The 23,001-nt window shown below is 37.1% G+C and overlaps 2 protein-coding genes across 5 annotated transcripts in view; both read left to right on the forward strand.

Annotated features, from left to right (window-relative positions):
* The first annotated feature begins 6,300 nt into the window (after positions 1-6,300).
* On the forward strand, positions 6,301-14,996 carry LOC135199243 (uncharacterized). 2 transcript variants are annotated; one of them, XM_064227115.1, is made up of 7 exons: positions 6,301-6,421; positions 7,047-7,171; positions 7,834-8,030; positions 8,528-8,641; positions 12,607-12,752; positions 13,631-13,735; positions 14,856-14,996. In XM_064227115.1, exons 2-7 carry the CDS (start codon positions 7,068-7,070, stop codon positions 14,919-14,921), a joined length of 732 nt encoding a protein of 243 aa, XP_064083185.1. In that variant the 5' UTR covers positions 6,301-6,421; positions 7,047-7,067; the 3' UTR covers positions 14,922-14,996. The 2 variants fall into 2 exon arrangements, with proteins under 2 accessions (XP_064083185.1, XP_064083184.1); XM_064227114.1 differs by having other exon boundaries at positions 6,312-6,707.
* A 3,247-nt stretch (positions 14,997-18,243) lies between these two features.
* LOC135199244 (probable G-protein coupled receptor Mth-like 1) overlaps positions 18,244-23,001 on the forward strand; it is a 39,169-nt gene continuing 34,411 nt past the window's right edge. For 2 of the 3 annotated variants that reach the window (XM_064227118.1, XM_064227124.1), the window contains exon 1: positions 18,249-18,668. The gene's annotated coding sequence lies outside the window, so the exon portion shown is untranslated. Of the gene's footprint in view, positions 18,669-23,001 lie in introns of all 3 variants that reach the window. The other variant, XM_064227120.1, reaches the window with a different exon arrangement.

A 23,001-nucleotide genomic window follows, 5' to 3' on the forward strand; every position in this document is an offset into this window, starting at 1 on the left:
GTCCATCACTTTTCTTACTATGTGCGCCGTTTCTAGGATCACACTCTTCTGCATGAGTCCTGGAGCTACTTCAGCCTCTACTTTTTCTAGATTCCTTTTCAAGGATCTTGGGATCGTGCCTAGTGCTCCTATGATTATGGGTACAATTTCCATTGGCATATCCCATATCCTTCTTATTTCTATTTTCAGGTCTTGATACTTATCCATTTTTTCCCTCTCTTTCTCTTCAACTCTGGTGTCCCATGGTATTGCGACATCAATGAGTGATACTTTCTTCTTGACTTTGTCAATCAACGTCACGTCTGGTCTATTTGCACGCATCACTCTATCTGTTCTGATACCATAGTCCCAGAGGATCTTTGCCTGATCGTTTTCTATCACTCCTTCAGGTTGGTGCTCGTACCACTTATTACTGCAAGGTAGCTGATGTTTCTTGCACAGGCTCCAGTGGAGGGCTTTTGCCACTGAATCATGCCTCTTTTTGTACTGGTTCTGTGCAAGTGCCGGGCATTCGCTTGCTATGTGGTTTATGGTTTCATTTTTCGTATTGCACTTCCTACATATGGGAGAGATGGTATTTCCTTCTATCGTTCTTTGAACATATCTGGTTCTTAGGGCCTGATCTTGTGCCGCTGTTATCATTCCTTCAGTTTCCTTCTTTAGCTCTCCCCTCTGTAGCCATTGCCATGTGTCATCGCTGGCTAGTTCTTTAGCCTGTCTCATGTATTGTCCGTGCATTGGTTTGTTGTGCCAGTCCTCTGTTCTGTTTGTCATTCTCCTGTCTCTGTATATTTCTGGGTCTTCGTCTACTTTTATTAGTCCTTCTTCCCATGCACTCTTTAGCCACTAGTCTTTACTGGTTTTCAGATATTGCCCCAGTGCCCTGTTCTCGATGTTGACGCAGTCCTCTATACTTAGTAGTCTTCTCCCCCCTTCCTTTCGTGTTATGTATAGTCTGTCCGTATTTGCTCTTGGGTGTAGTGCTTTGTGTATTGTCATATGTTTCCTGGTTTTCTGATCTATGCTGCAGAGTTCTGCCTTCATCCATTAGACTATTCCTGCGCTGCATCTGATTACTGGCACTGCCCATGTGTTTATGGCTTTTATCATATTTCCGGCGTTGAGTTTTGACTTGAGTATCGCCTTGAGTCTCTGCATATATTCTTTCCTGATCGTGTCCTTCATTTCTTGGTGTTTTATATCCCCTCCTTCCATTATTCCCATGTATTTGTATCCAGTCTCATCTATGTGTTTGATGTTGCTCCCATCTGGTAGCTTTATCACTTCAGTTCTCGTTACTTTGCCTTTTTGTATGTTGACTAAGGCGCATTTTTCTATTCCAAACTCCACCCTGATGTCCCCAGATACAATCCTTACAGTCTGGATTAGGGTATCTATTTCCTTGATGCTCTTACCATACAGCTTGATGTCGTCCATGAACATCAGATGGTTGATTCTGTTGCCTCTTTTCTTGAGTTGGTACCCGGCATCCATCTTCTGTAGTACTGTTGTCATGGGAATCATGGCTACTACTAAGAGTAGTGGGGACAGTGAGTCGCCCTGGAAGATCCCTCTCCTGATATTAACCTCTGCTAATCTTATTCCAGAGCTTGTAAGTATTGTATTCCAGTTGCGCATATTTTTGAGGAAGCTGATGGTGTTTTCCTCTGCCCCATATATTTTCAGGCATTCTATTAGCCATGTGTGTGGTATCATGTCGAAGGCTTTCTTATAGTCTATCCATGCCATGCTTAGGTTGGTTTTCCTTCTCCTACTGTTCTTCATTACCATTTTGTCTATCAGGAGCTGGTCTTTTGTGCCCCTACACTTCCTTCTGCAGCCTTTCTGTTGGTGGGGGATGGTGTTTGTCTCCTCTAGGTAGTTGTATAGCCTTTCACTGATGATACCTGTTAGTAACTTCCACATTATTGGTAGGCAGGTGATAGGCCTGTAGTTACTGGCTATATTTCCTTTACTCTTGTCTTTTATATAGTCTAGAAAGGAGAAGAGAACGCTACATGATAATTCAGGCATGGAAACAGATAGAAGGAATAGCAGAAAACATCATGGAACTAAAAATATCAGAAAGAGCAAGCAGAGGTAGATTAATAGTGCCCAAAACTATACCAGGAAAAATAAGGAAAGCACACAGGACATTAATCCACTACGTACCAGCATCGATAATGCAGCGTCTATTCAATGCGTTGCCAGCTCATCTGAGGAATATATCAGGAGTGAGCGTAGATGTGTTTAAGAATAAGCTCGACAAATATCTAAACTGCATCCCAGACCATCCAAGATTGGAAGATGCAAAATATACCGGAAGATGTACTAGCAACTCTCTGGTAGACATTAGAGGTGCCTCACACTGAGGGACCTGGGGCAACCCGAACAACATGTAAGGTCTGTAAGGTAAGGATCCATTTGGGTGCATGGTGATTTGAGATACAATGCTGGAGTTGTTCTGCTATTCTTGGGTGTAGGGCCTTGAAGTTTTTGACTCAGTATCCATGGACTTCATCGGGACCTAGGGCTTTCCAGTTTGGCATTTTCTTTAGTTGGTGTCTGACTGTGTCTGTCGTGATCTCTGTGAATCTTTGTTTTATTCTCCCTGTTTCTTCAGCCTTGACTTCCTGGAGCCATGTTGCAAGTTTTTTGTGTGATACCGGATTGCTCCAGAGGTTTTCCCAGAGTCTCTTACTTGGTTCGGAGCGCCTCAGCGGCGTGGTTGGTATGGTATTAGCGTTTCACCTCGGTGGTCGCAGGTTCGATTCTCGGCCATTCCATTGAGGAGTGAGAGATGTGTATTTCTGGTGATATAAGTTCACTCTCGACGTGGTTCGGAAGTCACGTAAAGCCGTTGGTCCCGTTGCTGAATAACCCACTGGTTTCATGCAACGTAAAAGCACCAAACAAAACTTACTTGGTTCGGCTTCAGGAATTTCTTGGTGGTTGTCTTCCCCTCTTAGTTGGCTGTATAGTCTTTTCTGGTTGGTTCCGAATAGTTTGTTCTGTTGGTATCCCTTATTCCTGTTCATGTACCGTTGAATCTTATGTGCTTTGGCCTTAAGCTTCTGTTTTACATCTTCTATTGTGTTGTTCAGTCCCCTCTCTTGTACTTTGTATTTCTCGTTGAGTTCCTCCCTTGTTTTCTTGCTTCTTAGCCTTTTTTCTGCCATCTCTTTCAGTTTACTCAAGTCAGATCTCATCACCATGATTTGCTTTTCCAGGCGCCTTTTCCGAAGAGGTTGCTGTTTTGGTTTCTGTTGGGTTGGTTGTGCTGGTGGTGTTAGTGTTCGAATCCCCATCAGTTCTGCTACTAATCTTGCTCCTGCATATGTCAAGTTATTTGTTTCTGTGATACTGGTGGTGTGTATTATGTCCATTATTTTCATCACTCACTTATTAGTTATTATTATATTATTATTATTATATTATTATTATTATTATTATTATTATTATTATTCTTATTATTATTATTTAAATTATTATTATTATTATTATTATTATTATTATTATTATTATTATTATCATTATCATTATTATTATTATTATTATTCTGTTAAAAAGGATGGCAGAATTAAGCGAGTTGATTTTATATATTGTTTTTTCTATTTTCTTTACAATTCGCTTCTCAGGCTCCGCGATGTTTCTGAGTAACTGGCCAATATTCACATTGGGAATTTTCAAAAAATTGTAAATGCTGAAGGTAATCTTTATTAGAACAGGATATCAGGTCCAGGTCAAGCAGGGGTCGTCGTCAGTGCCGATATTATTCCGTAGGCGTGGTTCAGTTCGGGCCGGGGTCGTCTTTGGTTTTTAAGGGCTGGTATTGGTGCTGGTATCACGTGACGTTTCGACCTTCTCGCAGGTCATCTTCGAACGAGTCGGTTGAGGAGACTAGCAAGGAAGGTTTGCAGGGCGGTATTTATAGCGGCTCGGACCTAGAGTTGCATTCTCATTGGTCGGGCCGGTCTTGGGCGAAGTCGAGGATCTCGTTGTTGTTTTTGATTAAGCTGACCTTGTGTCAGCACGGGCTCTTGCTCACAGAGTAGCCCGTAACACGGATCTCGCCTCGAAGGTCTCGGGAATGTGTAACGGTTACACATGCCCCGTCCGAGGATGCCTCGGCAAATACGTCGGTATGACCTCCATGCGTTTCTCCAAGCGAATCTCCTGCCACGCCCAAGAAGGAGCCATATTCAACCACGCCAGGACTGCTCATAACAAACGGATAAAAAGTAATGATATTATCCCTAATATCGAAATAACAGATCAGACAACGGATCCCCGACGTCTACGCCTCCTAGAATCCCTCCATATAGGTAAGGAGAAACCAAATTTAAACATCACTCAAGAAACGTCTCTCCTTCCTACCGCAGCCCGAAGAGCAGTGAACGACCCCCCGACGATGCCCGATAATCAGGAGCCCCCACAGGATGATAGGATTCCTGCTACAGACGGAATTCCTGACGTTCATCCCCAGGCACACTATTGTGGCGCTCGCACGAGAGAATCCCCGAGACCTTCGAGGCGAGATTCGTGTTACGGGCTGCTCTGTGAGCAAGAGCCCGTGCTGACACAAGGTCAGCTTAATCAAAAACAACAACGAGATCCTCGACTTCGCCCAAGACCGGCCCGACCAATGAGAATGCAACTCTAGGTCCGAGCCGCTATAAATACCGCCCTGCAAACCTTCCTTGCTACAGTCTCTTCAACCGACTCGTCCGAAGATGACCTGCGAGAAGGTCGTAACGTCACGTGATACCAGCTATACCAGCACCAATACCAGCCCTTAAAAACCAAAGACGACCCCGGCCCGAATTGAACTACGCCTACGGAATAATACCGGCACTGACGACGACCCCTGCTTGAACTGGACCTGATATCCTGTTCTAATAAAAGATTACCTTCAGCATTTACAATTTTTTAAAAATTCCCAATATGAATATTGGCCAGTTACTCAGAAACATCGCTGAGCCTGAGAAGCGAATTGTAAGGAAAATAGAAAAAAACAATATATAAAATCAACTCGTTTAATTCTGCCATCCTTTTTAACAGCATTTGCCTAAAAGAGGGTCTTCTACCAAAATATTATTATTATTATTATTATTATTATTATTTTATTATTATTATTATTATTATTATTATTATTATTATTATTATTATTATTATTATTATTAATCATGCAGCTCCGTTTGTACGCCTTGCAATTTTCTTCATTTGATTAATTTTTAAAACAATTTTATCAATAGTAATCTCGACACATCGTTGTTTGAAGTCAGTTCCTAATAAATGTTTCCGTCTCATCGTAAGACAGACTATGTAAGCGCAGTGAGGTCGCGTGTTAAGATAATTTCGTTCAACAATAGAACATTATAATACATCGAAAAACAGAGAAATAAAAGAGAGAGAGAGAGAGAGAGAGAGAGAGAGAGAGAGAGAGAGAGAGAGAGAGAGAGAGAGAGAGAGAGAGAGAGAGAGAGAGATTTACTTCTATATCAATTACCTATAGTAGAAAATAGAGAGTTATGGTGAAACACATTCAAGTTTTCTTAAACTCATTAACATATGACTGTATCATTCACTGAGGAAAAGAAATATGATTATTAGCCCATCGTAAAGGATATACTAAACCACTTTAGCCTTTACTTAAGAATGCTCTGTCATGATCTTTTTTATGACAAATATCAATTTTATTGAGAACATCTCTATTAAAGTGAAATGATCCAATCGCCTACTGTTTTAAACTTTCATTATTGCAAAAAAATCTTCTCGTTGCTAACTATACCAAGACAAGAGTTGATGTTTACTCTAGTTTGTTGACATCTCTGATCATTGCATTACTTAAACGAACCCAGGTTTATCGGTTCACTCTTAGTACAAATAAAAAAAAGAAGTGCAATTGAAGATTCGTGATTCTGGGAGACAACGAAAGGTTATAAACACGACTGGTAACCAATAAGAATCGAGATTCATAATAAATTTTAAATTGCTCATTCCTAAAAACCGTAGAAATATTAATTTATTTTGCTGCTATGTCTACATCGTGCGATCGTTAACAATGTTCAATTATTTCAATCTTAGATAAAATATTTTGGTTTATAAACATAGATATCAGATAGTTACATTTACTCCCGCTCTCTCTCTCTCTCTCTCTCTCTCTCTCTCTCTCTCTCTCTCTCTCTCTCTCTCTGTAACTAAGCTGGAACATTCGTTGTTCCTCGCGCATATCTTTCATGAAGACGATGTCGAAAGTAGAGCATTTTATAACAGACAAAGATAACCTGCGATAAGATTACCGAGGTCACCATCTTCTTCGGAGACGGGTTTATCCTCATGGATGCTGTTGCTCCCTTGTTCATTAAGACCGATATTAAAGAGCCTGGGCATTAATTCTTAAATTACTGAAGGAAGAGAGGTGAAAAATATGTTACTGGTTTATTGACGAGTGGAAGTTACCCGGAATACTTAACGGGAGATGCATCTATTGTGGTAATTCTGTAATATCGAACGTAAATCCGTAACGACAAAAAGTGCTGCGTATGGACTCATGGTCTAGTGACCAAAAGTCCACTTACTGTCCAGTGTCATTGTGTGTCTTCGTAGAAGGAGAAAAGGGAAAATTCCTGCTCTGAAATATTCATCTTGTTTGTCTTCACTCGCGAGTGCGTGAGTGCTGCTTTTTCGTACAGAATTAAGTCTGGGTGAGTGAATTCTCCTGCGATGGTGGAGTATAACTGAGTGCTAGGTCTATTGTGACAGTGGAAGTTCCTGGTTCTAATTTGTTCTTGAGTTTAATATAATATATATATATATATATATATATAGATATATATATATATATATATATATATATATATATATATATATATATATATGTATGTATGTATGTATATATATATAATTTGAAGGTCACTTGTTCAAATGGTTTGCATTTCGCTGGCAAATATCTATATGCCTAGAAGCACCTTGTGCAAATATGAGCATGGACTGGCTACTCTTTCATTCTTTTTTTTTTTATTTCTTTCTTTTCTCTGACCAAGGGTACAAACTAGAGTTACAAAATGATCATCGTGCCAATCATTATCATCGTCTTGATCCTATTCCTTCGTGCCTTCAACAACGAAATGGAAAAACAGGCCCAACTCCGTCTCAACGCTACGCTCAGGTTCGTAAAATCCAATAATATCTCACTGAAATCAGCCTTGCCATAGGCAGTCGACTATATCTAAGCTGAAACAACCTTAAGTTACAGGCAAGTAGCGAAACCAAGGCTTTTCGCGAACTTCCTGAAATTTCAGGTAGATGATATTAACCCTTTCAGTGACTCACCAAAACTGTTTCGTAGTGTTTAGTTCTAGTCCCGGGGGGGGGGGGGGGGTGGGGGGGGGGGGGGGGGAGTTTGTCAAATGTATTTCGCCGTGTTTAGTACTATCCCCCTAGGCCCAGGGGATCAAAATTCCCTAAATGCATTCCTACCTCTATATGCCTGAAATTCCAAGCAGTTCGTGAAATGCAGTTTCGCTCTGCCTGTAACATAATATGCGTTTATCTCAACTTGGACTGAGCCTAGTTAATGTTATTTGGTTACATTTATTTAGATTCGATAACGACTTGACTCAACCAATAAGATTTTAGACATTAGGCTTGTACTACAACTCAACCAGTTATTAGACATAAAGCTTATAGAACTAACCCAATTTTAAGACATTAGGTCTATTAAATTAACCTATTTTTGGACATTAAACATACGTTTATCTTAGCTTGCAACAACGAGCCTGGAAAAATATTGCTTTGTTAAAATCATCCTTCCGCGTCTCTCTCCGTTAGCAACACGAACGCGTCCTTTTTCATGGCCGAAGGCTTCGACAACGCTTGGATGGTCGTCCGAACCTTGGACAACATCACCGCGGGGGAAAACCAAACCAAAGCCGAGCCCTACACTTTCGAACCCGACTGGAGGCTGATTCTCGGGACTTACGAACACTCCAAGGACGAGAACTTCGAGGAGTTCCTCATAGCGGCCGGTAAGGAACGAGTCTTTTTTTAATTTCTTATTTAATTTGTGAGTTGTGAATGAGTTTATCTACAATGATTTGACATTCGGAAACAGACTTTGTTATAATCCCGTGGACTTTGATCATGCAAAGACGTTCTCAATTTAGAGTACTATACCTGAATTCGGGTGATTGCCCCAGGCGATAAACCTTATTAATCTTTCATTGGCCTGTCTGGATAAACGAATTAATCTCTCAGATAAAGCTTAAAATCTGACTGGTATATTGTTAATCAAATATACGATCTCAAGTGCACCACATACACACACACACACCACACACACACACACACACACACACCCACACACACATATATATATATATATATATATATATATATATATATATATATATTATATAGAAGAGAGAGAGAGAGAGAGAGAGAGAGAGAGAGAGAGAGAGAGAACAATTATGACTCCCTAATGAGCAAACACAGTTTAACTCCAGCCCCCCACCCCTCCCAACAGGGGTGCCTTACTTCGTCAGGAGCATGATCTTGTCCACGAAGCCACTGATCACCATCGAGAGATTCTACGAAGATGACGAAGACTATTACGAGGAGATAGAGGACGACTATCCAGGTGAAATATATCTTGACGTTTGTTGTCTTAGCTCTTGTTGAATTGTCAATTCAAAAACGTATCGTAGGTCACACTTATATATATATTGGATTTATTGCTAGGCTTCGAAGCATTAGTACTAGTGATTTTTTTTCTCGATGCTGGGTCCTTCATTTGACTCGGCACTTTGGAATGCTTTATGTTATGCTGCCATAAAAACAAGCTATTTCTCAGGTAGCTCATAAGTTGATTATTTGTGTGTATGTGTGTACGCATGAGGGTGCATAAATCAAGATGCTTCAATGCTTTGTTATGATATTTTCAGAACGGTTCGCTCTTTACGTCAACTCATCACAATTACGTCTCAGGCTTTGTCTGTCCATTCAATAGCGTCTCACGGTAATGCAACATCAATGATTTTGTCCTTATGAGCTGTCAACTCACGGTATCTTAGGCAAATGGCATCCAAAAACATGTCGATGACTCGATCCGTAGCATTAGGCCCAGCGCCACTTAACCTAAACAGTTGTACTAACTTTTCTCCGTTACTGTTTACTTTTATGGCTTTTTCTTTTTTTAATTATTGAATCATAATTCACGCCCGGCCTATCTGCACGTTCAAGCACTAGTAATTCATTAGTTTTTAATGAGTAGGCCTATGTATCAAATAGGTCTAATTCCTCTTCTAGATTTTGAAACACTTTTTACGATTTCTTGGTTGTTGTGTCTAAACTGTGTTCCGTTTAGCATTTAAGAATATTTCACACAACGAAACCTTTCGATTTCGTGTCAGAAATCGAAAAATAAACCATTTGAAATCTTCCTTGGAATTTAACAAAGATTTCCAGACATGTTCCATGTGGACGTAGTACGTTAAGTATGAATAATGATAGATTGCATGTCTGGCCCACAATAATATTCTGCAGTGAATTGTGTTGTATATATATATATATATATATACATATATATATATATATATATATATATCTATATATTATTTATATATATAAGTCTATCACATTACCTTGATTCATATACATATATCGAACTACAAATGTCCTTTAATATCTAATTCGCTCTACCTCGGAATTAATATATTTTCATATATGTTTAACCGAGGGGGAATTTATTAAGCGATAATAGAATTGGCGATCGACAGACGCGAACCATCGACCTCTCAATTCTAGGACTGGCAGTGAAGTCCCAAAACCACCCCGCCAAAATATATTAATTCCGAGGTAGAGCGAATTAGATATTAAAGGACATTTGTAGTTCGATATATATATATATATATATATATATATATATATATATATATATATATATATATAGCAAAGTTAAACACTGTATCCGTGTTCTAATATGTTGTAGGAAGCCCACTAAAATTTGGAAAAAAATTAAAGTTTTTATTTAAGCTTTCGGAGAGTACATTCTGTCTCTTTCAGAAAGAGAAATAAAAGTTACAAAAACTGAAAACAACGGTCAAGGTAAAAGTAATAACATACAAGCATATGGTTGTATCAGAATAACTGCCCTACGGTGGTTTGCCAATCTTGTTTAACAACTTAGTTACACTAACTACATGCCTTGTCATAATTGCATTACATAGAAGGTCCAGTATAAAATTACTCTTATATATATTCATAGCGTCAACATTTTGGATTAAAATAGATTCTAAAAGTTTTCTTTTTTCAGTGTTATTATCAACCTTTATGTTTTTCATTTTGTCCAGGTTAACCATATGATTTTTACTTTGTCTATGTTGAAAGAGGGCGTCGTTTTCATCACCTTTCCTTAATGAGTCACGATGTTGTCTTTTTCTTCTGTCAAAATCAATCGTTTCACCTATTATATGTTTTATTACACTCCTGGCAGGGAATTTCGTAAATGCATCCTTGTGTTTTGTTTACATTTTTAACATTATTTGTCAGGTGCTTTTTAACAGTGTTTGTACTCTTATATACTGGGACAATGTTGCAAAATTTCAAATATTCGTTTAAAAGTCCAGGGTTTGCTTTGGTTTGTGGTAAGACTAGAACACTATTATTATTACCTAGGAGTTCCTTTTCTCCCTTGCCACATGATTTATTCTACGTGCCTTAAAATGCGCCCTTTGAATAAAATTTATATTGTAACCAAGTGCAGCGAAAACCTTTTTGATATGATTTATTTCAGTATCTAAAAATTCAACATCACGAAGTTTGTACGCTCTCAAGAATATATTAAAAATAACACCTGTTTTGACATCGTCTGAATGGAAAGAAAAATCATGGATATATGACTCTGCATGGGTCGGTTTTCTATATACGGCATATTTAATTCTATTATCTTCTGAATGACATAATAAAGTGTCTAAGAAAGGTAACCTGTTATTATTATTATTCTCATTTTCTACTTTAAATTTGATACACTGGTGTAAATTATTCAGTTGAGTTAGTAAATCTTCAACATTAATAAAATCTGGAATCAAAGCAAAAATATCGTCAACATAGCGAAACCAAACAATTGGAAAGTTAAAAATGGTGGGTAAAACTTCAGTTTCAAAACATTCCATAAACAAATTTGCTAAAACGGGTGATAACGGCGAACCCATGGGCAAGCCGAAAATGACATCCAAAGTGACACGGTTCAATACAAATATTTATTAGATCAATAAATACACCTTTTGTTACAGGTAGCTCAATATTAAGACTATCAATTTTGCGTTCTAAAAACCGCATGCATTCACCTACAGGTGCTTTGGTGAAAATGGACTCCACGTCAAAACTAACCATCCACTTTCCTTCTAACGACAGGTGTCGAGTCTTTTCAATAAAATCTGTAGTGTCCTTTAAGTGAGAGTTTGATATAGTACCCAAACACTTTGATAAATGCTTAGCTAACCAACTAGCCAGATTGTGGGTCACTGAATCAATTGTTGAGGTAATTGGCCGCATAGGGACCTCCGGTTTGTGAATCTTGGGCAGACTATACATCGAAGGAAGTGTCGGGAGGTAAGACTGAAATTTCTTAAACAGGTCCGAAAAGTCTTTCCCTAGAAGAGATTTGAGTATTTTTTTTAAATCCTGCTGCCATCTTTTCAATGAGTCGGAGATTAGAGCCTTGTAGGTGTTTCCATCACTTAAAAGTTGATTCATTTTGCTTTCATATTGTACACGATCGAGTATGACAATGTTTCCTCCTTTGTCGGCTTTTGTTATTATCATTTCCTTATTTTTCTTGAGGTCTTCTAAGGCGTTCATTAACCTCTTTGAGAGTCCTTTGTTAAAACTTATACTTTTCATGATTGTTCCTAGAACAAATCCCTTTATTATTGACGTATCTGTATGAATGCTTACATTCTTCTTCTCGAACTTAGCGAAATTGGTCAGTAGCTCAAGTAAACATTCGTGTGTAGGGGGCATGGCGAAAGACTATCCATAACCAAGCACGTACTTCTGATCACTGGATAACTGGAACGACGACAAATTTTGCACTTTTTCTTGTGAACTATATTTAAACCAAGGGCTATTCACGAAAATTAACTCTGCTTTAATCTTTAGATCGTTTTTCACTTTTTCATTTTCTCGTCTACATACGCTATGTGCATAGTCTAAAAGTACTTGAAACTGAATTTGTGTTGTTTTCACATATTGATTAAATTCATCTCTCAGTTTACCTTGACCGTTGTTTTCAGTTTTTGTAACTTTTATTTCTCTTTCTGAAAGAGGGAGAGAATGTACTCTCCTCCGAAAGCTTAAATAAAAACTTTAAATTTTTTCCAAATTTTAGTGGGCTTTATATATATATATATATATATATATATATATATATATATATATATATAAAGTTGTAAGATCTTTCGAACCTTGTCCTGTGTTACAGTATTCACCACCGAATATTCCCGCGGACCTGATATACTGCAACATGTCCCGTTCCCGATCTAGGGTTAGAATCTGAAGTAGGCCTATATGACATCTCTGATCTCTGTCACTTATGTCTTCCAGATCCTGATTATGACGCCGTAGCCTCAGACGCCAACCGCGTTTATCAGATCGTCCTGACCAGCTCCACTTTCATGATGACGCATGAGAGCAGATTCCGCCTGGGTTATTTCGCCGTCAGGACCGATTACGATGGTACTGATTCGAAGGTACGGTCCTCTTCTTCTTCTTCTTCTTCTAAGGCAATTAAGCTATAAAGCCAGTGATGTTAGAGCAAGTAAGGGAGCCGTTTCAAAGGTATATCCCCGTCTATCGCTACTGCTATAGAACACGTATTAGGGGCTGAGTAAGATCAAGATGGTTCGTTTGATTGTTTTGTCTACTGAGCCTTGGGTAATATTGTGCCGTCCTGCCTCCGTGATCCCTCCCACTTCCTATCCATCCATACACTCCCCCCACCCCAAAGTGGGGTGGGAAACGGTCAGAAACGTCCAGGACGTACTGAGAAAACAGGAGGAAGTTCAGATAAACAAATCATTCATGGTTGATGAATATACTGTGTGACACGGTACATCTAAGAAATAAGATAGGACTAGAAGGTGCTAAAGCTTTCAGCTGTCTTTTTCAAAACATCGTCAGCTCGATAGCCATTGCGCGCGCGCGCGCGTGTGTGTGAGAGAGAGAGAACTCTTCAGTCGTGTCTTTGCTGATATATCTAGGTAGCCTTTTAAGGAATGGGTGCGTTAAATGAGATAGTAGTCTTGGTCTTTAGAACCTGTACTGATCAAAATAGCCTAGAAAAGATGTTATTGCGTGCTATTGTTTAAATTTGGAGTTTTGTACAGACTCACCTGCAACCCCTTTCATTTCTTTGACTGCACCTCCGTTCATATTCTCTTTCTTCCATCTTACTTTCCACCCTCTCGTAACAATTGTTTCTTAATGCAGCAGCTTTTAGGTTTTCCTCCTGTTACGCCCTTCAGACCTTTGTACCGTCAATTTCCGTTTCAGCGCTGAATGACGTCATCGCAGTTGCCAGCGTTTGGCCTAACTTCTACATTCTATTTTCCTTGAAATTCATTTGCAGAACTCGATGAGGCTGATGGCTCCCAACGTGATGGTCCAGTTCAAGGAGAAAGGAGATCTCAGCACGAACATCAAGCGAGAATTCAGCGAAGAAGGAATATTAGTGGTAAATATACATTCTCAAGTCGCCGCAAGTTCAGCTGCCTGGGGTGGGTGGTGTATTAGGTGATTAGGGAAGTATGCTCCATCTTATCCGTGTGTCCGCGGCGTGACGACAATTATTTATGTTATGGAAGGACATGAAAGATCTCTGGATTTGGGGTTTACTTAATCTTTTGTTTATTTACCATCTTTCTTTTTACCCCCAATTGCCAGTATTTGCATGTGAGACGATAGGACTTTAGACTGTTGAGGAACATATAATAGCTCTGAACTTGGGATGTACTTAATTAGGTATAGATGGATAACATCTTTTATTTATTTTATTTTTACCCCAATGGCCAGACTATTTCACAAATTTGCATATGTAACGATAAATCTGTAGGCTGTTGAAGGACATGAAATAGCTCTGGAGTTGGAATCTACTTAATTAAGTGCGGTGATCGACATCTTTTTCTTATTTTCTTGTCCCACCCCGCCCCACGGGCCATAGTATTTTGGAATATTTCATACCAGTGTAATTTACCTGAATCATCTATGTCAGCTACGCGATATTACATTCTCTGTACTAAGTAAACATTACCCTCAAAGTTCTTTGTCTTTATGTGGACACATTTGAACTTAGCAGTTTTATTTAATGTTTTGTTATTTTTTTTTATTGTATTTACGTTGTTATATTACTAAGGTCTAAAAGGAATTTGCAAATATGGTAATCCATCTGAGAGGTAGATACTTCCAAGCTTAGCATAAATAATATTGTTAGTTTATTATTATAATTATTATTATTATTATTATCGTCATTAAAATAGTTTTACCACACCAATAAGTTGATTATTATCAGCCCTCTCAGGGCTGGTCCCAAAGGATCTGTTTTTATTTATATTGTTACCCTTTTTTATATATTTCGTCACATAAATTACAATTTTTAAAAAAGGTTTATGACTGGATTATTTGAACATTTCTCTCTTCTTTCTGTATTTCCCTTTACCTTATGTTGCTTCTTACTAATGAACACCTCAATATTATAAGGAAGCTTGAATTTCAAGTCAGTGGCACCTGTGGTGGGCTTGATCCATTTGAATAGGGTTCTTCATCTTCTGAATAATAATAATGATATTTTTTTTCAGACAATAGTTAACATCAAGACTGGAATGGTCGCCAGGAGACACTACACGAGAGTTCACGAGGATTAATACTAAGTTGTCAAATAATTGTCTTTCTGTTGCTGAGAATTTTTTTTTTTAAATAAAATAAATTAAAATTTTTCAGTGAGATTTTTATTTTCTGAAGAATCCAGAGGGTATTAATCAAGGATGAGTTTTTATTTATTTATTTATTTAATTATTATTATAATTTTTATTTATTTATTTATAAATTTTTTGGGTCTATCACAGTCCTCCAATTCGACTGGGTGGTATTTACAGTGTGGGGTTCCGGGTTGCATCCTGCCTCCTTAGGAGTCCATCACTTTTCTTACTATGTGCGCCGTTTCTAGGAGCACACTCTTCTGCATGAGTCCTGGAGCTACTTCAGCCTCTGGTTTTTCCATATTCCTTTTCAGGGGTCTTGGGATCATGCCTAGTGTTCCTATGCTTATGGATACAATTTCCACTAGCATACCCCATATCCTTCTTATTTCTATTTTCAGGTCTTGATACTTATCCATTTTATTATTACTATTATATTCAAAGTTCCACCTCGTCTCCTCCCAGAAAATACAATTACATTGAAAATTTAGGCCTTGACTAGAGGACGAGGGGTTTGAACAAAGAAAAAAAAAGCTGAAAAACTAAACTTCTCAGGCATAAGGCCGATTTTACTGAGGAGGGAGGAATTTACATAAAAGCTGGACTCTAATTTCAAAAGCACTATATTTACATAAATTTACAGAGGTCCAGGAACACAAGAGGCGGGGGACCGCTTTCAATCTACCCGAGCACGTGGCGGGAGCAGCTCAGCCACGACGTTAGAAATTCGCGCAACGGATCAAGATTGCAAGCTTTAAAGGATTTCCAATTCCTACCACAGCCAGGCACAGCGTTTGTCTGCAAATAGAGGACATAGGCATAAGGCAAGGGAGCACACGAGGGTGAACGTTACTCACTACTTTCTTTCAATCAAAACGCCACTCATGGGGTAGATGAAATGACTTGGAAATTTACACAGCAGAAACTATTTCATGGTGTAAATTCACGAGGGGGATGTTACTAGTATCACAGGAAAGTAATTACAGAATTGAGCCCAGATGGGTGGGGAGGATGAAAACTGCACAAAGTCGTCTTGGAAAAAGGAAATGAAATACAGACAAAGGTAAAACAATTCCTTGGTTGAAATGGAATTTCTCTTACAGTACCTTATGGATGAGGCTGGAACTCTTCTCCTTGATGTCTCGTCACTATGGAGTTTAAAAAACCATGGGAAAGCCAGGCCCAGGGGCGGGGGGGTGTGGTGGTTAGCGGCATCTGGTAAGGAGCCAGGCTTTGACCTGGCTTAGGTCTGGTGTTCTTCTGAGACTCGTCTTCTGGGTTCAAGGCCTTTTGAAGTTTTCTTCTGGTAAGACTCTCCTCCAGTCCCTGTGGGGGTAATTCCAAGCACCAATGGGAGAAGAGATAACTTTTTCAAAAGAAAAAGGAGAATGGATTCCTCCAAAGTGGAAGGGGGTGACTTGTATAGATGCCTTAAACTTGGGTAAAAGACTATTTCTTTCCTTGGTTCTAGCTTAAATCTTGAACAATTATTACTATTGTTATTGTTTTTTTAAGAAACCAGAAGGTACTAATGCCCTTCAAGAATGTTTAGCTATACAGACGAAGAGAATATTTCTTAGTGGTTTGTGATTTTGTGGAGAAAATGTATTTATAAGGACTTAAAGAACATTTAGTTGTCAGAATAAATATTACTTGGGGTGTTACCAAGATTTTGCTGAGTAAATTATTGATCTGAATAACTGAAAATTCTATTTTTATTCGACAAAATCTTTCAGAAGAGTCTTGGAAAATAGAGGAATGGAATATAAAGTTCATGCCAGAGGCCAAGCGCTGGAAACTATGAGGTCATTCAGGAGGAAAACCTCAAAGCAGTTGTCCTACGAAACAATTGGTAGAAGATGGTGGATAACAAGATTGAAGAAAGAGAATATGAACGGAGGTACAGTAAAATGAACGAAAGGGGTTGCAGCTAGGGGTCGAAGGGACACTGCAAAGAACCTTAAGTAATGCTTACAGTGCACCCTGTGAACATTATTTCTTCTTGATAATTTATGAAATTTTAGTAACTGAAGACATTTTAAATGTGGCATGATCCGACCTCCAGCTTACTCGGGGTGCATGCTAAAATCTATGGTCAAATAGAGCCTTGTTTCACCAATGAATAAAATAAATATGCTATATTTTATCAGATATAATTTTGCTGTACCGTTTAACGTGCACATTATTTAGTTTTTACATTTTGATTCTAATAAATAAATCACAAATATCCTATCCTAAAGTAAAACACCCTTTTCAGACCTTTGTAAGTTTTTCCATAGACCTCTCCTTCCCCCTAATAATAAGAACAACAAAGTAGTTGGTAGGCTTACTCCCTGAGTAAGCGAAAATAGAATGGAAAAGATATTATGACAATATATATAGATAATAATAATAATCTATATAATATATATATAATATATATGTATATATATATGTATGTATATGGGACATCCGGGAGGGTCGAGAACTTTTTATTTAATGGAAAATTTAGATAAAAATTAAGTGGGTTTAATTATGAATTACTTTAACAGATTTTTTCGAGATACTAAACGATAAAGGTCTTTTATTATTTCACAATTCTCAAAAGCACCTCTCTAGGATCATAAGTATGTGTGTGTGTGTGTGCAGTCTTAGCCGCTTTCCCTTTTGCAGTTTTAATGTGTTGATGCATACGTGGGATCTACAAAGATGACCTGTCACAGAAACCTATGAAGTCACGTAATGAAGGCTTTCAAAAAGTGTTCAAGTCGAGCTTTTCCCTACAAAAACAAGTGACGATTACGGTAAAATTTTAACTGGAATGAATCGAAGATCACGTATAAATGCACTGATGTCGTTTGAGAATACACACACTATTTATTTCACCTTAAAAAAAGAAAGAAAAATGGCAGGCAGCAAGCTAACTTTCCAAGAATTCCACCCGCTTTATGTTATCGTCCAAGCCATCAACATACTTCGCGCCATGGCCGACCTAATCATACGAGTTGGTGATAGGCTAATTAATAGGCGTCGCGATTTTACTCTTCCACCTGTTATCTCTCTTCATTTCTGCCCAATGAAGAAATGGTGGTTCTATTTATCAGATGGTAACATAGTAGTGAGCCATATTTGAAAGGGAGGCGTGCTCCTCTAGATGATTTTTCATCTCGGGTTATCATACAGCTGGCATACGTCGTTTTTAAACAGATCCTGAAATTGTTTACCTAATTGTTGCCTCTACATCAACTTCCCGTTCCCAACCTCCCTTGTTCTCCAACTTCAGTTGTCGTTTCGATGTCGAGGTGAAAAGGTCGTGGTAGAAACAGCGGCTGGAAACTCACGTTACCACATTTTTCACAATATCGAAGTCTGGTTCGTTATCGTACGATAGGCCCAGGATAGGCCTAGACTTACGATCATGTAATGTAATTTTGGGTTTGTTGTCTCACTGTCATATGCAATTAATCTTGCATTGATGGTTGTTGCATGTGTTGAAACATTGCAACACGCAACGATTATATTACAGTGAAAATGTTGACCAAAATTAACGCGTTTGACCAGCAAGAAGAAGAATGTACCGCTCGTCTGAATAGTGAATAAACAATTATCCAGGAATTGACTTTTTCACAGTTTGCCCTCCCGTCTGAATGGTGAATTGTTTACAACAATGATACAATCAGGATCCTAGGAATTGATTCTATGATTCCAGCCGTGGTTAGTATTCCAGGCCTCGGGTAACGTCTTATTCCAAAGTTCTTTTTTGGGGTGCATGTTTACAAACCTATATAATTCTTCATCTATTTGTCTTAAGGCATTAGATCAAATAGTTCCTCACGCACACACACACACACACACACACACACACACACACACACATACATATATATATATATATATATATATATATATATATATATATATACATATATATATATATATACATATATATAATATAAGCCCTATATATATTAGATAATATAGATATTATAGAATTAATATATAGATTATAGATTATTATATATATATATATATATAGATAGAATTAATATAATAATAGATATATATATATAATATATATATGTATGTATATAATAATAATACACACCATGTCTACACATCACACACACACACACACACAACAACACACACATATATATTATAATTATTATATATAATATATAGATAGTATTATAATATAATATATATAAATAAATATCTCTATAAACTACTTTCAGATTATCCCGGCGCATTTCTCAAAATAGAACTCTGTAAGTTATATAAAATTATCTCGGTGAATACCTCAAAATATCTCTGCAGATTTCTCAAATTATCTTTGTAACTTTCAAGTGATATCGGCAAATTTTAAATGATCTCGGTAAATGTATAAAATTATCTGTCAATATATAAAATTATCTCTGTCAATATATGAAATTATCTCAATGAATTGAGAAAATTATATAATTTTCTCTTTCAATATATGAATTATCTCCAATGAATTGAAAAATTAATAATTTTTCTCAAATTCCCTCGGTAGATATCTCAAATTATCTCGATAATTTTCTCAAATTACCTTAGTAAATTTCTCAAAATCATCTCCGTAAATTTCCCAAAACCAACGAGACAAATTCATCAAATTACCTTTGTGAATGTTCAAGTTATTTCGGTAAATTTCTCAGAAAAAAAAATCCCAAAGTATCTCCATATATATATAATAATATATATATATATATATATATATATATATATATATATATATATATATATAAACTGATATACAATACAGCATTAAATTTTTTTGGTTGACATAAAAAAAAACACATTGAATAAAGTAATACAAGGAAATTCACAACATTGAAATACAAGTTACTCTAAAAAATGAAATAAATAAAGCGAATATGAAAAAATAAAATAAAAAGGCATTATTAAAATTAGGAATAGTTAAAAAAGACACCTTGTCTCAACGACGTTCGGTTGCTGTAAAGAAACTAGTTCCAACCTTGAACAACCACTCTTCATCTGTTCCCTTGTACAGTAAGTTCCAGAAGTGAAGCGACAAATCTCAGAATTGATCGTACTTCTTTAGAAACTTGTGGGGTTGCCAGTTAGTATATTTTATTCCAATTATTGTCATCCTATTTTATCTGATCAAACGTATCAGTGCTTAACTGTATAAAGCGCACAAAGTATTTCCCCAGTGAATGATCAATGTTAGTTCAGTAATTGTTTATTAATAGAAAAAAAAGAATTTCCCCAAAGAAACATCTGCGGCTTCCAAAGTGTGATATGAAGTGTTCACCATAGAGTGGCAGCAGGAACCGTGTGCATAAGCATTGGCCTTATATATGTAAATTAATTTTCTACTTTTATAGCGTTATATCGAAAGTTATTATGATTTCTTTTGATAAAGCACAGAGATGTTTAGCATCTGATTAAATGAAATATAAATAAGACAAGTTGGGTGTAAAAAAAAAAAAAAAAAAAAAAAAACGAAATCCAAGTTATGAGCGCGTTTAGCGTTGGTTACATGGTTAGGCCTATTTCAAGAATCAAGGAAATATTTTTCCAGCTTGTTAGGTAATAATCAATGGATCTCGATTGTGCAAATTTTTGCATGCGGAATTGCGTTCAGGGTCGCACCAAACAAGTATTTTCGTAGGTTTCCACTTTTTTTTTTTTTTTTTTGCCAGTGCATAAGTGAGACTATTCTTGTCCATACGATCCGGAGTGTGAATATGCCTGGCGAGCATTATTTTAATTCGAGTACCCCCTGTTATGCTCTTCTCTCTCTCTCTCTCTCTCTCTCTCTCTCTCTCTCTCTCTCTCTCTCGCTTCTCTCTGTCCCTCTCTCTCTCTCAGGAAGTTTTTATCTATCAGGAATAACCAGAGGTCTGTTTTAAGAATCGAGCACTAGGCCTATTGGTCATCTCGGGTGCTTCTTTATATAGATATATATATATATATATATATATATATATATATCCCCAAAAAACTCATAAATTTCTGTTATGCAATGATACTTGACTGGATCGAACTGATTATTGGTTGTCAGTGGAAATATGAATTTGGGTGATATCACTCCCTTATGATACGCCCACTTACGCAAATTCAGTCTTAAATTTCACGGTTGGGATGATTCGAAGATTTGAGGTAATAGGTTGAAGTGAAAAAGGTGGAGTTAGTATTGTGGGTAGAGGTAGAGGTGCGAAGGGGTGGTTGGGGTCTGTCTTCTCCCTACTTAATCAGATGGTGATTTTACGAGTGTTATGGTTGCTTGCGACCGACTTTCTTATTTTTTATATAGCGAGTCTGTTTCCCAGGTGCAAGGACAGGTCCTGGTGTCGGTGAAGGTTCTATCTTTGCCTAAATAACAGACAGTGGCCCTGCATTGTAAGCCTTGCAATGCCCGGAACTAGGCCTAGTCACCTGAAGGTAGCAGCAGAGGTTAGAGCCTTTCTCGAAGAAGGTGTTTTTCGCTCGCTCCTAGAAGCTAGAATCAGAACTACCAACCACCCTCAACTTCTCCATTGAATCTAGGTGCATTCATGGTTGATTATGTTTAATGTCGCGGAGATTTTCCCTTCACATTCTATTGATACTTGCATGGTTTTATGCATCTTCGCTAAAATAATTGATAATACACTATAATATTAAATATTTGTTTCCACATTGCTCGAAATATACATTGGTAATGTTGGTAATCCCGTGTTGAACGAGAATTTCAAATAGTTTCGTTTCTATAGTTTGAAGTAATTGTTATACTTTAAAATAATTACTATTACCCAAATTTTTTCTTATGATTGGCTTATAAAATATCATAGATTTGATATTTGTGCATCATATGTTAGCTTTATTTTGCTTGATAGAGCTTTCACTGTAGAAAAAAAATATTTTTCAGCTACGAGTTAGTTGCCAGTTAGTGAATTTCGAACGAAATTCTCTGAAATTTGTCGCTTCAGTTTTGGAACTTACTGTACATAGCTTAAACCAGTCCCCTCTTGTTTACTTTTCGATGCGTTTCTCATACAGCAACCGAACGTCGTTGAGACAAGGTGTTTTTTTTTTTAACTATTCCTAATTTTAATAATGACTTTTTATTTATTTTTTTATATTTCGCTTTATTTTATTTCATTTTTTAGAGTAATTTGTATTTCAATGTTGTGAATTTCCTTGCATTACTTTATTCAATGTTGTTATATATATATATATATATATAATATATATATATATATATATATATATATATATATATACAGTGGTACCTCGAAAAACTAAATTAAACCGTTCCGAGGCGGCCTTCGTATCTTGAACCGCATTTTACAAGTAAAATGGCTAATCCGTTCCAAGCCCTATAAAAACACCCCAGTAAATTTCATAATAAAGCTAAATTGACCTATAAACAATGGAATACTACAACAATTTGGACCATTCAATACCTAACTTAATACATACTAATAGTACTTATATGTATGTACCTGTAAATAAAGTGTATTAGTGTACATGGTATACAAGAAATACTGTATGTACATACGTACATATGTAGTATAATGTGGAAGCTTACCTTTCGAGTGAGGCTATCTCCGAAAGTGGCAACAGAGGAGGAGGACAAACGGCAGAAAACTTCTTATAGTACGTACGCTTAACTTTACTAATCAAATTAAAAAATGTCAGGAAACATAAACTAAACTTTACGAAACACATTAACAAAACTGTAACACTTAACTTTACAAAAAACTTAAAATTAAATTTTTTTTTTTTTTTTTTACAAAATTTCAATTTCTTCACCACTTTCAACTTTCTGTTTTTTCGTAGTATCAATTGGATCTTTCTTTTTGCTTACTCCTACTAAAGGCCTCTTTAAAAAATAACTATCCAAGGAAGATTGCTTCTGCTTGCTTTTGACAATGTTCCTTAAACGACTCAGGCAAACGTCATCGAAACTGTGTAAGCCTTTTCGGGGTGCCTTTTCTACAAATGATTGCACCTTATGAAAAGCAGCTAGAGCATCCTTAATTTCTGCCATTGTCATAGGGTCGTCCTCCTCCTCCTC

The sequence above is a fragment of the Macrobrachium nipponense genome, chromosome 25 (assembly GCF_015104395.2).
Source record: "Macrobrachium nipponense isolate FS-2020 chromosome 25, ASM1510439v2, whole genome shotgun sequence".
NCBI lineage: Eukaryota > Metazoa > Arthropoda > Malacostraca > Decapoda > Palaemonidae > Macrobrachium > Macrobrachium nipponense.

Coding starts and splice junctions, on each gene's coding strand:
- LOC135199243 (XM_064227115.1), top strand. CDS start 7,068: ATGATCATCGTGCCAATCATTATCATCGTCTTGATCCTATTCCTTCGT. Junction 8,642..12,606: donor GATAGAGGACGACTATCCAG/GTGAAATATATC, acceptor TATGTCTTCCAG/ATCCTGATTATGACGCCGTA. Junction 12,753..13,630: donor ACGATGGTACTGATTCGAAG/GTACGGTCCTCT, acceptor ATTCATTTGCAG/AACTCGATGAGGCTGATGGC.